Below are 15,226 nucleotides of genomic sequence, written 5' to 3'. Positions count from 1 at the left end.
TCCTAGAGCTTACTCTGTAGACCAGGCTGGCATCGAACTCACAGAGATCCACCTGCCTCTGCCTCCCGAGTGCTGGGATTAAAGGCATCTGCCACCACCGCCTGGCTTGTTTATTTTTTAATTAATTAATTAATTAATTTGTGTGTGTGCGTGATTGTACCATAGCATGCATGTGGAGGTCAGAGGGCCACCTTTAGTAGTAGGTTCTCTCCTACCAAGTGGATTGATCTCAGGCTTGGCAACCGGTGCCCTGACCTGCTGAGCCACCTCAACAGCCCCATACCTACCCCCCCACCCCCACTTTGCGTTTCTCGTGACAGGGTTTCTCTGTGTAGTCCTGGCTGTCCTGGAACTCACGGTATAGACGAGGCTGGCCTCAGGCTCAGAGATCTACCTGCCTCTGCTTCTCTGGATTAAAGATGTACGTAATGCCGCATACAATACCGTCACATTCGACGAACTCGAAAAAAATAGAACAAAGACAGCGTCATCCTACGATGGATGTCGAATGCCGTTATTGAAAGAGGAAGAAACCTAATACAGGCTACAGCACAAATGGAGAACCGAGGCAGAATTGCTACTAATGTCTACATTCAGACCCATGTTCTGCATTCTTGCATCTAAGTTGTTTACACCACAAGCAGATTAGAACAAAAACTCTATGATCTAAGTGAAAGACACGCAGAATCTGAATAGGAACACTTGAAGAGTCAGCAAGCAAGCTGCAGCCACTCACAGTCGGCCAGGCCCATGGCGCCCATAGGAGTGCGCCCCCATGACCAGCCAGCCATACTAGCCTTTCAAAGTAGAGACCTGAATGAGAGCCATCCTTAGCTTGTTCATTTTCCTTATTTCCTGCTTCTATTCTGTTAGTGAGTCCTGTCAGTTCTACTTCCAACATAGATGGACACACACACTTGCAGTGTTAGGACCAAGCTTCCGAGCTCTTTTGTTGAGGTTACTCTAGATTGTTTTTTTAAAGGCCGTGCTTCATGTAGTCCAGGATGGCCTAGAACGGACTATGGAGCTAAGGGAGACCTTGAACTTCAGTTTCCCAAGTGCTGGGGTGACAGTCGTCCACCATCACGCCCAGTGTTTGTAGTGCTGAGGGTGGAACCAAGGGCTTGCGAATGCTAGGCAGCCACCCCACTCGGAACTGTCTCTCCAGGCTACTCTGTTTTAAGTTGATCTCCCTTCAGTTCATCTTCTGTACAGCAAACAGTGATGTTGAAAGATACAGCAAAGCACTTTATCCTGGGCCTTAAGAACATAGAAGTTTTCACATTGCCCTGGGGTGAGATTTCCCCCTCCCCTCTCTTTCTGTCTCTCTGTCTGTCTGGGAACAGGGCATCAGGGGCTCAGAGTCTCAGTAACCTTGGCAGGCCTGGAACTTGCTCTGTATACCAGGCTGACCTTGAACTCACAGGGATCAACCTGTGCTGTCCCACCCCCAAAGAGAGGGAGAGAGCGAGAACAAGAGGGAGAGGGAGAGGGAGAGAGAGAGGGAGAGAGAGAGAGAGAGAGAGAGAGAGAGAGAGAGAGAGAGAGAGAGAGAAATCCTGTTTGCTGGATAGAGAATAATACTGCCTCTGTAGTACTGGGATCAAAGGCTTGCACCACCATGCCCAGTTGGGATTCCTTCTCTTTAACACCTCTAGCTACAGAGGCAATGGCCTTCCCAACCAGCCCATTATTCTCCATGATTTTTTCTGTGTTTCATGGCCAACTCTTTCCATCCTTCAGGATTCAGCATGAGTCTGAGCTTAGATTCCCCCTGCATCTAGTCTTGCCGTTTTCTCTCCTCAGTATTTGTCTTTAGATCATCAGCAGTTGGTGAGGTCTTTGCATCTGTGCCTCCCCAAAGAGATTAGCTCCAAGGATGATGAGCCCTGTCACAGTGCCGATGTGACCAAAAAAGCCTCTTCTGATATAGCTGCACTTCGTTCTTCTGTGGTGCGCGTCTGACAGTGGGGTAGACACGGACTTAGACTTTGACACCCAGATTCCACTCTTTTCTTAGATTCCTGCCCCAAAGCGAGGAGAAATAGTGAGAAAGATTGGCGATGCCTTGCGGAGAAAGATCCGAGTACTGGGAAAGCTGGTAAGGTAGTTTTGAAGTCTATTCGTGATCTCTTGAGTAGAGAATAGGCTGTCAGGAGTTTTCATATGTACATTTCGTTTTGTTTGAAACTGAGGTTTGTGCTGTGTTGTCTAGCCTTGGCTCAAGTGATCCCTCTGCCTCAGACTCCTAACTGCTGGAGTTCTGTGTGCTTCCTTTCCCCACTAGACTTAATCAGATTTAAAAGGATTAACATTGTACTTGTGTCTTAAGATTGTGATTTTTAAGAAAAACAAATTTTGAAATCTATTTTTTTTTAGAAGAAAGAGAGGAAAGTGAAAAAAAAATCATCAGAAAAGAACAGACTCTCTTAGTTTATCACCTACATAAAATAATGTTTTGTTTGGTCCTTAGCGTAATGTTTAAGATACAGATTCTCAGCCATGTGCGTTTAATAGATAGCAGAGATCTCTGTGAGTTCGAGGCCAGCCTGTCTCAAAGCGAGATCCAGAAAGCGCAAAGCTACACAGAAAACCTTCGAAAAACAAAAAAAAAAAAAAAAAAAAAAAAAAAAAAAAAAAAAAAAAAAGATACAGATTCTCCTGGAGAAATTCTGCTTGGATTTTTATATTTTTAGGTGTCTTTGGAGATGGGAAAAATCTTAGTGGAAGGAATAGGAGAAGTTCAAGAGTACGTGGACATTTGCGATTACGCTGCCGGCTTGTCGAGGATGATCGGGGGACCTGTCTTACCTTCTGAAAGTAAGCCTGGCGTCGGTTAACTAAGTGGTGCTGCGGTACAGAGCTCCAAAATTCTGCTGCGGCCCAGCGAGATGGCTTGGCAGGATGCCTGACAACTTCAGTTCCATTCCCAGGACCACAGAGTCGAGGGAGGGAGAGAACTGATTTTTGTTGACCTCTGACCTCCACATGTGTGTATGCACAGACCACACACACCAGCTGTGTGTCAGGGAACTGGTAGCCATAATAGAACAAGAAGAGGATTGGGCCATACTCATGTAGGGGACTTCTCCCCCAGCTGGGGCGTGCTGTCGAAAAGACCTCTTCGGGGAAGATGCCCTAAGGCTTTGAGGAGATGGAAGTGGGGGTAGAATGCTTCAGGTGGGGGAGAGGCTTGTGTAAAGTCGAGGGTGGAGGAACCCGGTCCATGTGGGGACCGCCTTGCTTCGGCACAGCCGGAGGATGCAGTGCAAGCATCCCTGTTGTGAGGAGTCTGGACTTTAGCCTCAGTAGCTGCAGCATCTGTCCAGACTGTAGACGCCTTCACGCCAGGGGTTGATGGCAGTAGGGCAAAGCAGGGAGAAGAGGAGAGAAGGCTAGCCTTGCAAAGTAGGAGTGCGGGCTGCAGGATAGCCTTGGTATGAGGTGCTGTGCTAGGAGGAGAGCAGGAGAGAAGGCTAGCCTTGCAAAGCAGGGGTGAGGGTGCCAGGCTGCAGGATAGCCTCGGTATGAGGTGCTGTACTAGGAGGTTCCCAGCCCGCTTCCAGTGTGAATGATGACAAGAAGGGCCGCTGTCCTATCCTGTCGTAGAATGTAATTTAACCAGGTCTGTCAAGCGTTTCTTGGCTCAGCCAGCTATTGATTAAAATAAGCCTTTGTAGGATTAGCTTTAAAGTTTGCAATTAAAATATGAGTTTTGGTTTTTTATTTTATTTTATTTTATTTTTTTTTCATACGATGTCTCATGTATTCCAGGCTGGGCTGGAACTTACCATGTAGCTGAGGAAAACTTAGAACTGATCTTTCTGCCTCCCTCTCCTGAATTCTGGGATTACAGGCATGAGCCACCACACCCAGTTTATGCTGTGCTGGGGAGCAACCCAGGACTTTGTATATGCTAGGCAAGCAGTCTACCAAAATATAATTATTTCTATTCGGATGTTGAATTTCCTTACAGTGAATGGAAAGTTTTTGTAATCCATTCAACATGAGCCTATAACACGAAATTCCTTGTCTTGAAGTCGGAGAGGTCAAGAGACGACGTAAAGAACATAGACCTGAGAGTCATGGGTTCTGTGCCCTGTTTATATCTTACCCTTGGTGTTCACATCTCTTGGGGGAACCTGATATGTCCCTGTCTTCCAAATGGGACTCATAATGCCCTTACCTCTGCAGCTCCTGAGGTACGAGGTATAATGAACACCATTAGAGTTGACGAAGTAGTATAGTAATAAACAGTTCAGTTTTCTATTAAGTGATATATATGCTCATACCCTTTGGCTACATGAGGTGATCCTCAGAAGCATCAGGAATTCTCTCTGGTCTGGTACCTGTACTTCTGACCTGAAGAGGAAGGGTTTAGGATTTTGTTCTTAATAAATTTGTGTTCACTAAGTGAATATTTATACCCCTCAGGACCTGGCCATGCTCTCATCGAGCAGTGGAACCCATTAGGCCTGGTGGGAATCATCACTGCCTTCAATTTCCCGGTGGCTGTGTTTGGTTGGAACAATGCCATATCACTGATCACAGGGAACGTCTGCATTTGGTAAGCTGTGCCCTTCTCCCTGTGGTTCCTGTGGAGAGCAGTAGCTATTGCTCTGCACTGCGCAAAGGGCTTTAGATGGATTCCAGTGTTTTCCAAACTTTCTCAGCTAATGCTTTAAGTTGTCACACGTGCTAATTGTCTTCATTTTTAATTTGTATTTCACATCGGTGACATGTTGAGATGTAGTAGTGTCCTTCTCCCCTCCCAGCTGCCCTTACTCCAAGTGGAAGGAGCATACCTGGGTTCTGATACTACCCAGAGTGAGGCTCTAAGGTTAATGGTTCAGTCTTCTGTAGAACTGCCCCCCCTGTTCAGATGGATTGATTGATTGATTGAGTTTTTATTTATTTTGAGAGGAAGACTCTGAACTCTTGCCTCTACCTTCTTTTTTTTTTTTTTTTTTTTTTGGTTTTTCGAGACAGGGTTTCTCTGTGTAGCTTTGTGCCTTTCCTGGAACTCGCTTTGGAGACCAGGCTGGCCTCGAACTCAGAGATCCGCCTGCCTCTGCCTCCCGAGTGCTGGGATTAAAGGCGTGCGCCACCACCGCCGGCATTGCCTCTACCTTCTAAGTGCTGGGATTAAAGACATGGGCTACCTTGTCCAGGATTTTTTTAAATTTAATTTTTCTTTTTTTTGAGGCAAGATCTAACTATGTAACCCAGGCAATCTTACTGCCTTAGCCCCCCAGTGCAGGGATTACAGGTGTGCAGCAGTGTGCCCAGCCAGATTTATTAGTGTTAAGTAATGCCTTCCATAGAACATTCTCAGTCTCTCCTATAAAACAAAGTGTAGTTTGAATGCTTCATGATTTGGTACCACTTGCCGAAGGAACCTGTGCCTTCTGTTTGAGATTTCTCATTGTGACCAACTGCTTGATAAGAGACGACTTAAAGGGGGAGGAGTACAGTCCATCATGCAGAGGCGGCATGGTGTGGGACCAGCTTGCTCATACCCATTCAGTCAGGAAGCAGGGGAAGGAGATTGCTAGCGTTCTTCTGGCTTTCTCCCCTTTTCCCTTTTATTCTGTCCCGGAGCCCAGTCATGGGACGCCGCTCCCCATGTTTGGGGTGGGTCTTCCCCCTTTAGTTGAAGGATAGGTTTCCATTTCAGTTATTAGAGTTGTTTGTCGTCTAATTGGACAGAACCTTTTCTCCAAAACTTTGTATTTCTTTGTAATGAAAGGTATTTGCCTCTCCTCAAGTTAATTTTCTCTCTCTCTCTCTTTTTAAAAATGTCTCTAGGAAAGGAGCGCCAACAACTTCTCTCGTTAGTATAGCGGTCACAAAGTAAGTATGTGTGGCTTTCTTTTTCCTGGGTATGACGTAATTTTGCAAAGGTGATTGACAGGCACTGGTTTTTTTTTTTTTTTTTTTTTTTTTTTGTTGTTGTTTTGTTTTGTAAGTCAGGATTTCTCTCTGTAACAGCCCTGGCTGTCCTGGATCTCACTCTGTAGACCAGGCTGGCCTTGAACTCATAGAGATCTGCCTGCCTCTGCCTCCTGAGTGCTGGGATTAAAGGCTTGGGCTACCACATCCAGCTCCCTAGGCGCTAGGTTTTTTTTTTCCTTTTTTTTTTTTTTTTTTTGGTTTTTCAAGACAGGGTTTTTTGTGTAGCTTTGCGCCTTTCCTGGAGCTCACTTGGTAGCCCAGGCTAGCCTTGAACTCACAGAGATCCTCCTGGCTTTGCCTCCCGAGTGCTGGGATTAAAGGCATGCGCCACCAACGCCCGGCTGGTGCTAGGTTTTTAATGGTAGGAAATGTCCTGTTTGTTTCAGAATAGAGATCAGATAACTTTCTTCTTTTGTTGTAGTAACACTTTATATCATTTTACAGTTTATATGGCTTTTTCTGAGCCATGTCATTTAATTTACCTCTTTGGAAGGATGCCAGATATTGACATGCATGTTGAACTCTTCTGAACATTTTATCACTTGAAAAATAAAAACCTCTGCAGTGAGAAGAATACAGTCCCTGGCACTTTAGGAACTGTATTTGATAACTATCCACACATTTATGGCTGAGAAGCCCTCTGCCCCCTGTGCTGGGGATTTAATTTAGGGTCTTACATATGCTAGGCAGGTGCTCTGTCATTGAGATGTATCAGTCAAGTGAACAGACCAATAACAAAACAGACAGAACCAATTAGTACACCATTTAATACTATTGAAAAGGAATTACATTTTTGTTAAAAATTGTAAGTCCTTATTTATTTATATTTGAGACCTTTACATTTCTGAGGTCATAAAATCAATACTATCAATTTAGGAATCTAGAATTTAGATTCATTGGCTTCTTCTGGCCTATTTAATCCTGATGGTTAATGGATGGATCGTGCAATCCAGTGGTTGCATAATCTTCTTTCTGATTTAAGAAGTTTTGATAGAGAGCTTATTGTACAAGGGTGTCTTGTGATCGCCACATATACACCATGGTGTGGGTACCCCCACACTCCCACATACATATTACACCCCTCACACACACACACACACTTGGCTGTCAATATGGCTCTGTCCCTGGAACCCACATGGTAGAAAGAACAGACTCCCATAAGTTGTCCTCTGATCCACATGCATACCATGGCACACATGTGCGCACACACTTCAGACATATAAATACACACACAAAAAACAAATAGATAAAAATGTAATTAAGGCTGAATGTGGTGGTGTACACTTTTAATGCCAGCACTCAGCAGGCAGAGGCAGGCAGATCTCTATGACTTTGAGGTCATCCTGGCCTACATGGCAAGTTCTAGGCCAACCAGGACTATATAGTGAGATCCTATCTCAAACAAAAACTTATCAACAAAAAAGTAGTTATATAAAAAAAAAATCTCTACCACTGCAAAACATTAAACAAAACCAAAAGAGGTAAGATATTATATCTTAGTATTTAGTTAAAAGGAATAATGTCTTCTTAGGGTTTTCAAATTAATGTTAAATGGAAATATGAAAATGATGAGACTCCTCAGGCAGCTTTTAAAATGGAAGCTGTTTTCAGTGAGAGAATGGCTTGCTGGTTGTTCCTGAGTAAAGTAGCCTTGGTTTGGGCACTAGTTTCGGTTTCAGCCTTTTCTTTTTCTTCAGACAGTTCTGAAGAGTTTGGATGGTCCTGCGGACCCCTTCCCTAGTGGCCTGCTTCCTTCCGCTTAGCTCCATTTCTTGCCTTGCATCACCTCCCAATACCTTACCACACAAATCCCTCAGGATAGTAAGCCATGGTTTGGTCGGAGCTCATTTTACACATAGGTGCGTTCTGATCTCTCAGGCTCTTCTCAATGCAATCAAGTTGATGTCAAGATTAGCTATCACCCTGAGTTGAAAAGCCTAATACCCCCGGAGTCCCTGTCTCCAGCAAATCTAGAAGCACAGCGTTCAAATGCCATCGGAGTCAGGGGCCGCCGTGCTCTAGGCTGAAGGCATGCCATTCCCATGGTAGAGTCCACAGATCGTTGTCCTGGCCTCATTGGAAAGGAGCTGCGAGTTGGGACTGATAGCAAAGGACCTTTGCTCTGTTTGTCTTCTAAAAACTCAACATTATTGGTTTTGAAATAGCATCTCACTCTGTAGCCTGGGCTGGTTTCTCATTCATGGTGAGCCTCCTGCCTCAGCTTCCTGAGTACTAGGGATTACAGGCATGAACCATAACACTCCACTGGAAACTGGGAAGGAAGAATCATCCTTCTGAAAATGCAGAGTCAGTTCAGCTGTCTGTCTGTCTGTCTTCCTTTCCTCCCCTCTCCCTTTCTTTCTTTCTTTCTTTCTTTCTTTCTTTCTTTCTTTCTTTCTTTCTTTCTTTCTTTCTTTCTTTCTTTCTTTCTTTCTTTCTTTCCTTCCTTCCTTCCTTCCTTCCTTCCTTCCTTCCTTCTTTCTTTCCTTCTTTCTTTCTTCTTCTTCCTTCCTCCCTCCCTCCCTCCCTCTCTCTCTCTCCCTCTCTCTCTCTGTCTCTCTGTCTCTGTCTCTCTCTGTCTCTGTCTCTCTCTCTCTTCTCTCTTCTCTCTCTCTTTTTTTTTCAATGGAGAGTTGCTCTGTGTAGCCCTGGCTGTTCTGGAACTCTCAGAAGACCAGGCTGGCCTCAAAGATCTGCCTGCCTCTGCTTTCCCAAGTGCACGGATTAAAGGCGTGTACCACACCTGGCTAGTTCAGCCAATTTTCACAACTCACAGCCAGAGTTAGATACTGTGTAACCATGGTCTCATTTAACTGCAGCCCTTAAATTGAAGGAGAACATATCAGAGGATACTGCCGTTTTCTGACAGAAGCCAGCGGATGCAAGCCCTGCGCTACTTCAGGCTTACATAAGGCAGGCCCCGTTCTCCAGCGTACCTCCATGGAAACTTCTAGTCTTGGGAGACTTCTTCCTTCCACATTCCATCCCTTTTTTGTTTTAATTTTGCTTTTTGAGCTGGTTCTCATGTAGTCAGACTGCCCTACATTCATTACGCAGCTGACTCTGACCTTGAACTCTCCATTCTGCTTCCACCTCCCAAGTGCTGGGATGGCAGACATGTACCACCATGCCTGGCTCTCCTTTCATCCTGTTCTGCTTCTCTCTTTAGGGGGAGGGGATGTGGGAGAGCAGGGTCCCTGTAGTTCAGGCTAGCCTTGATCTTCCATGAAGTTCTGATCCTTCTGTCTCCACCTCCCAAGAGCTGGAATTTCAGGCATGCACTAGCATACCTGGTTTATGCAGGACTGGAGATTGAGTCCAGGGCTTCATGCATGCTAGGCAGATACTCTGAGCCAGGCCAAACGTCCCCTGCTTCCCTTTCCTGTTTCTGTTTGTGAGCAGGTGCGGGGGTGGTGGGGTGATGTTCAGATGTCTTATTTGCTTCTGGAATCTCTTTAATTTCCTTCATCTTCCTGCACCTTATTCCTTTGTAATTCCCTTACTGTTGCTTTTATGGATGTGTGCTTAGGGACAAAAGAAGACTTCATCCATGTCCTTCCATACTGACTCCGCCCCAGCCTCCAATCCGCCATATTGACTCCGATGTGTCTTCATAGTTGATGAAAATGTGTTTTTAACCTCCCACGCAATGCTTCCCATCTCCTACTCACGTTCTGTATATTTTTTCCTTTAACACTGTATTGTAAACTCACACTTCTTGCATTTGCAAATCTTACCTATCCTCTGTGAGGAAAACCCAGGTCTGAGTGTTTGAAGAGTCGGGGTGGGGAGTGGGGGGGGGGAGTTGAAAAGGGAGATCACATGAGAGGGATTTCTCTCCCTCGTTTCTAAACTGTTCTGAGTGAAATGGTTGGCTGAGCAGTGTCTGCTGTTTCCTTCCTAGGATCGTCGCCAAGGTTTTGGAGGACAATCAGCTGCCTGGTGCCATTTGTTCCCTGACTTGTGGTGGAGCAGATATTGGGTAGGTGAAGGGATGAAGAGCAAGCATCCTTCTGTTGAAGGACCCTGGGTTGATTGCTGGGACTCTTCTACCATAATAACAAAACCCAGTGTGGCTAAAGAGGCGAGGCTGCCTTCTGTGGGCATTCCTACTGTAGACCTGCTATGCGCTTGTCAGTGAGCAGCCTTCCTGAGAAGTACTTGTTTCTTAGTTCTCCACCTACGGAGTTTCAGTGTTTATATTTTGGACAGATAATAATTTCCTGATACCTGATTTATCCAGGGACCTATCAAGCGAAACTGCGACATCGCACTCCGAGCCTGAGGACTTAGCGTAGAGTCATTCATTCCCTTGGCTGACCATAAGAGGAGGCTGGGGGTGGAGCCCAGAGGGTAGGGTGTTCGTCTAGCATCCATGAACCTCTGGGTTCAGTGGCTAGCACTGGAAATTCCGGGTATGGTGACACGGGCCTGTAATCTCAGAACTCTGGAGGTGGAGGCAGGAAGATCAGGGGTTCAAGGTCATCTGCAGCTACATGGCAAGTTTGAGACCCTATCCAGAAAAACAGGGCTTTTGAGTTTTGTTTTAACTGCCACGAGATTCATATGCCATAAAACCCTCCCTTTGAAACCGTACCGCTTGGGTCTCTGTTAGTTTTTTTTGGTCTTGGAGTGGGAGCCCAGGCACTCTGTGTAGAGCCCAGGCAAGGGTTCTCCCATCGAGCTGTGCCCTCAGCCCCTGCTGAGCAGCTTTTAGAATATTCAGTGTTGGGCAGCCATTGCTATGTTGTTCCGGGGTGTTTCCACACCCATTCCCCACTGTCTTCCCCGAGTTTCTGACAGTCACTGACATACTTTTTGTCTCTGTGAACTTTGGTGCCATTTTGTATGAATGGAATCAGAATGTGAGCTCTTTTGTAATGCTCTCTTATGGCTCCTCTTTTACTTAGCATAAGGTCACAGCCTCTTGAATCTGGAATTGGCTACTACTGCTCCAAATCACCAGGAGAGCTGGGGTCAATTTTTTACCAGCTTAGTCTTTGACCAGGGAGGTTCCCTAGGAGTCAGGTCTATTACCATGCTGGTCTAGATGTTAGGCTCTTACTTCTTTGTTCATATAGATGAGAATAATAGAAAACCTATCCTTCAGCCTCCCTATTCCCTCCCCCTCCCCCCAACCATCATAGTACCCAGTGAAGTGTTTTTAAATGTCACTGAAACACGAGTGTTGTATTCTTTGGCCTACTCGGTCCTTGCACTCTGGACTTCCTGTCCTTCTGTTGGCCTTGGCATAACTCAGTAGTCTACATAGGACCTTGCTAAGCATGGCCACCTGACATGCAGGCACTCATGCTTGTGGGTTGAACCTGGGGAGTTTTACCTGAGTAATTAGCTCCAGCTGTCCAGAGTGCCAGCCGAAGCAGGGCTGCCCTGCGTTGCTCACACTGAGTGGGAGCATCAACAACTGGACAAAGAAGTTCAGTCAGCAGTGTTTGAGCTACGTTCCTGAGAAACATCCGGAAACCCTAGAACAGATTTTAATTTTTTAAAAATTGTTTATTTGTGGGGGGAGTTTTAACTTGGGGGAAAAAGGGGGTTCAAGGGAGGGACCGATAGTGGAAAACTCAGGGTAGCTGTAGATGACTTGAGCGTTTGATCCTCCTGCCTTCCACCTCTCAGATGCTGGGATTGTAGATATAGATCACCACATCCAGTTTGTGTGGTGCCTCTTGAATGCTATGAAGCATTCAGCTACATCCCCAACCCTAAGAGCAATACCTGTTACCTGGGTCCCGGAGAGATCTGCCATGTTAATCATGAGGATTTGTATTTTGAGAGAGTGGTCCAGGATGGCTTTGAACTCATGAAGGCATAGGCAGGCCTTCAATGTGTGCTCTTCCTAACTCAGGCTCCCAAGTAGCTGGGATTACATGCTTGTGCTATAGCTCCGGTTGTTCTTTTCTTCTAAATAAGAGATTTATTTAGTTTTATTTGTGTGGGTGTTTTGCCTACACGTGTACCACATGCATGCCTGGTGTCTGTAGAAACCAGAAGAGTGTTGGGTCCTCCAGAACTAGAGTTACCGATGGTTGTGAGCCAGCATATGGGTTCTGGGAATTGACCCTGGATCTTCTGGAAGAGCAGCTGGTCTTTTAACCACTGAGCCAGCTCTCCAGCCCCAGCCCTGGCTCTTCTTAAAGGAATTGTATTGCAGAGGAGGAGCCCAGAAGCAGCTGGTGCTCATTAAAGATGTGCTAGGAACGTGTTGTCTCTGCTCCTTCTCAGTACAGGAAGAACTTTCTTCATGAACTAAGGAGGTTCCCTAGAGGGCTGTCATAGCTCACAGAGCAGGTCGCCTTGTTTTCCCTGTGCTGCTACTTGTGAAAAGTTTCTTTCATTACCTCATGCCCGTGGGAGAGACTTCCTTGTAACCTTGACTGTCTTGCCACCGGCCCATAGCATGCTTCTTGCTGGTGCTGTTGGGTGCTGTCATTTCTAGGTGTTTCTGCTTGGGTGACCTTCTCTGTTCCCTGCAGCACAGCAATGGCCAAGGACACACGTGTGAACCTGCTGTCCTTCACGGGGAGCACTCAGGTGGGGAAGCAGGTGGCCCTAATGGTGCAGGAGAGGTTTGGTAAGTGTGGGCTCTGTGATGACGATTTGAATCAGTTTATGATATTTAAAGTTTTTGCTGGTCCTGGTGATGCACTCCTTTAATTCCAGCACTGGAGGGGCAGAGGCAGGTGGACCTCTGAACTCAAGGCCAGCCTGGTCTAGGTAATGAGTTCCAGGTTAGCCAGGACTATATTGTGACCCTGTCTCCAAAAACCCAAAAAACTAACAAACAACAAGCAAAACAAAAAATTCAACAAAATAAATAATGCAAGATTTAGCTTTAGAAAATTATATTTCTGTATAGTAACAACGAATGAAAATTGAAAATGAAATTTAGGAAACAATTCCACTTATGGTGACATCAAAAAAATAAAAGACTGACACAAAACCCAAAAGTCGTGCTAGTCTTTTTGTGCAAAGTACTTGACGAAAGACATGAAGACCTGAATCAACAGAAAGACGCCCACTTTCACTTTCCACAGTGTCTAGGCTTGTTAAGATACCAGTTCTTCCCAAGTGATCTGCAGCTCAGTGGACCTGCTGTCAACATCGGCTCTCTGTTTGTAGCAAGCAACAGGTTGATTGCCTGTATTCTTGTGGCAATGCAAAGAGCCCTGAATATCTGAAATAATTTTAAAAGATCAACGATGGAGAACTGATTTTACAGCTAACTACAGAATTATCGCATGACGTCATAGATCGATGGGATAGAACCAAGAGCCCCTACATGTATTGCTAATGGGTGTTTTTTCCTCTTGGCATGGTTGCCAGACATGTTCAGTGGGCAAGAATGGTCTCTCTTGACAGGTAGTGCTTGGATAACTACATAGCCACATGAATTAGTATGAAATTTGTCCTCACCTTACTCTAAACCCCAAACTTAACTAAAAATGTATCAAAGACCTAAATGTAAGAGCCAAGACTAAATTTATGGAAACCTAGGAAATCAGTCTTTGTGACCCTGGGCTGGGCAGTGGTTTCTTAAATGACACCCAAGACACAAATAGTAGGAGTGACAATAGTTAAATTAGACTTCATCAGGAACTTTCTGTGCTTCACCGTATACCAGAGAAAGAAAGCGGGAAGAGCGGCCCACAGAAGGCACAGAACATTTACAAGTCATTTCTCCGATAAGGAGCATGTGTCTAGAATATAGGAAATTTTTTAGGACAGGATTTCTGGCCTGGAACTCGCTATGTAGACCACACTGGCCTTGAACTCATGTGCCTGCCCTGCCTCCTGAAATAAAAAAAAAAAAAAAAAAAAAAAAAAAAATCTAATACTAGAGATTATAAAAGTGTAATGATGAAAAAAAAAAAAAAAAAAAAAAAAAAAAAAAAAAAAAAAAAAAAAAAAAAAAAAAAAAAAAAAAAAAAAAAAAAAAAAAAAAAAAAAAAATTAAAGGTGATTGATAAAATAATAGAAAACTCTTAAAGATCAACAATCTAAAGACAAATGCTATACATTTTTCTTCTGTAATGCTGGGTTAGTTCCAGGACCTTATCCATATGAGATAAGTGCTCTATCACTGAGCTGCATTCACAACTACAAATAATGCAATTAAAAAATGGGCTGTGGGGGAATGGAGGGCTGGAAAAAAAAAAAAAAAAAAAAAAAAAAAAAAAAAAAAAAAAAAAAAAAAATGGCGTGGCTGCGAGATGGCTAGTGAATAAAAGCATTTGCTGCGCAGCCTTGATCACTGAGTTTAATTCCTGGAACCCCTGTAAAAGGGCTGGACTCAGCTGCTTGCTTCTGTAGTCCCAGTACTCCCATTGTGAGATGCGAGAGCCAGGAGAATCCCCTGGAAGCTCACACACAGAGCCTAGTGGTGGAAAGAAAGGGAGAAACTGCCTCAGAAACAAGGTGGAAGGAAAGAGCCGACTTCCAAAAGTTATCTTCTGACATTCATATGCATGCTGTGATACCTGTGCTCTTGTGTGTGCTTGCTCTGTCTGTCTGTATGTCTGTCTGTCCATCTCACCCTCTCATATACACAAAATAAAGAGAAGGACTAACTGGAAAATGGGCAGTAGATAGGAATAAACCCCTCATATGTGCAATAAATTGGAAAAGACGCTCAGCTTCATTGTGTCTCTGGTCTCAGGAGCAGAGTTTACCACCTCCCCATCTCCTACACAAAGCAGTAGCAGTTGTTCTTGCTTAAGTAGCAGCGTGATAGGATTGCAGTCTCTTGAGTGCGTTTGGCCATCTTAAGTGACAGGCACTTTTGTTTGGAAGGGGTTGGGGGTTGGCGGTAAGGAGAGAAGTTAGAAAGCAGTTGATGGGCATAAGCAGAAGACATGGGCCTTCCCCATTGGCCAGGTATCACAAGCAGTCAGGAAGGGGAGACTGCCATCTTCTGTACAGAGGAATCTTCTGTTTCCTCCTTAGCACCTAGCATAGTGCCGTGTGTCGGCAGTGAGCCCTGCTTAAGTCAGTTCTTGCCCCAGAAGCTGGAGCTGCTGTAGTGCTCAGAGGCTTTGCCAATAGCAGCCATATCATACTTAATCTCCACTGGATGCTTAACTGTTTCAGAGCCATGGGGGTGACCATGTACTCCCCTGTATCATGCCCTTGCTGCTTCAAATAAATTTCTTTAAAGGAAACATTTTCTTTTTTTTTTTTTTTAATATATTCTGTATAAAAAAAAAAAAAAAAAAAACCAAAGAACAAAAAAATTAATCATTTAAAGGAA

At 44.8% G+C, this 15,226-nt stretch overlaps 1 protein-coding gene across 1 annotated transcript in view; it reads left to right on the top strand.

Moving 5' to 3' along the window:
- Aldh7a1 (aldehyde dehydrogenase 7 family member A1) overlaps window positions 1-15,226 on the top strand; it is a 42,698-nt gene that overhangs the window by 11,684 nt on the left and 15,788 nt on the right. Inside the window, exons 4-9 of the mRNA XM_028888314.2 lie at window positions 2,021-2,101; window positions 2,697-2,820; window positions 4,435-4,567; window positions 5,809-5,853; window positions 9,860-9,937; window positions 12,453-12,550. Of these exons, the coding sequence (XP_028744147.1) occupies window positions 2,021-2,101; window positions 2,697-2,820; window positions 4,435-4,567; window positions 5,809-5,853; window positions 9,860-9,937; window positions 12,453-12,550 (559 nt within the window). The remainder of the gene's footprint in view (window positions 1-2,020; window positions 2,102-2,696; window positions 2,821-4,434; window positions 4,568-5,808; window positions 5,854-9,859; window positions 9,938-12,452; window positions 12,551-15,226) is intronic.

The sequence above is a fragment of the Peromyscus leucopus genome, chromosome 19 (assembly GCF_004664715.2).
Source record: "Peromyscus leucopus breed LL Stock chromosome 19, UCI_PerLeu_2.1, whole genome shotgun sequence".
In the NCBI taxonomy this organism is placed as follows: domain Eukaryota; kingdom Metazoa; phylum Chordata; class Mammalia; order Rodentia; family Cricetidae; genus Peromyscus; species Peromyscus leucopus.
This window is presented reverse-complemented; position numbering and strand designations above follow the sequence as displayed.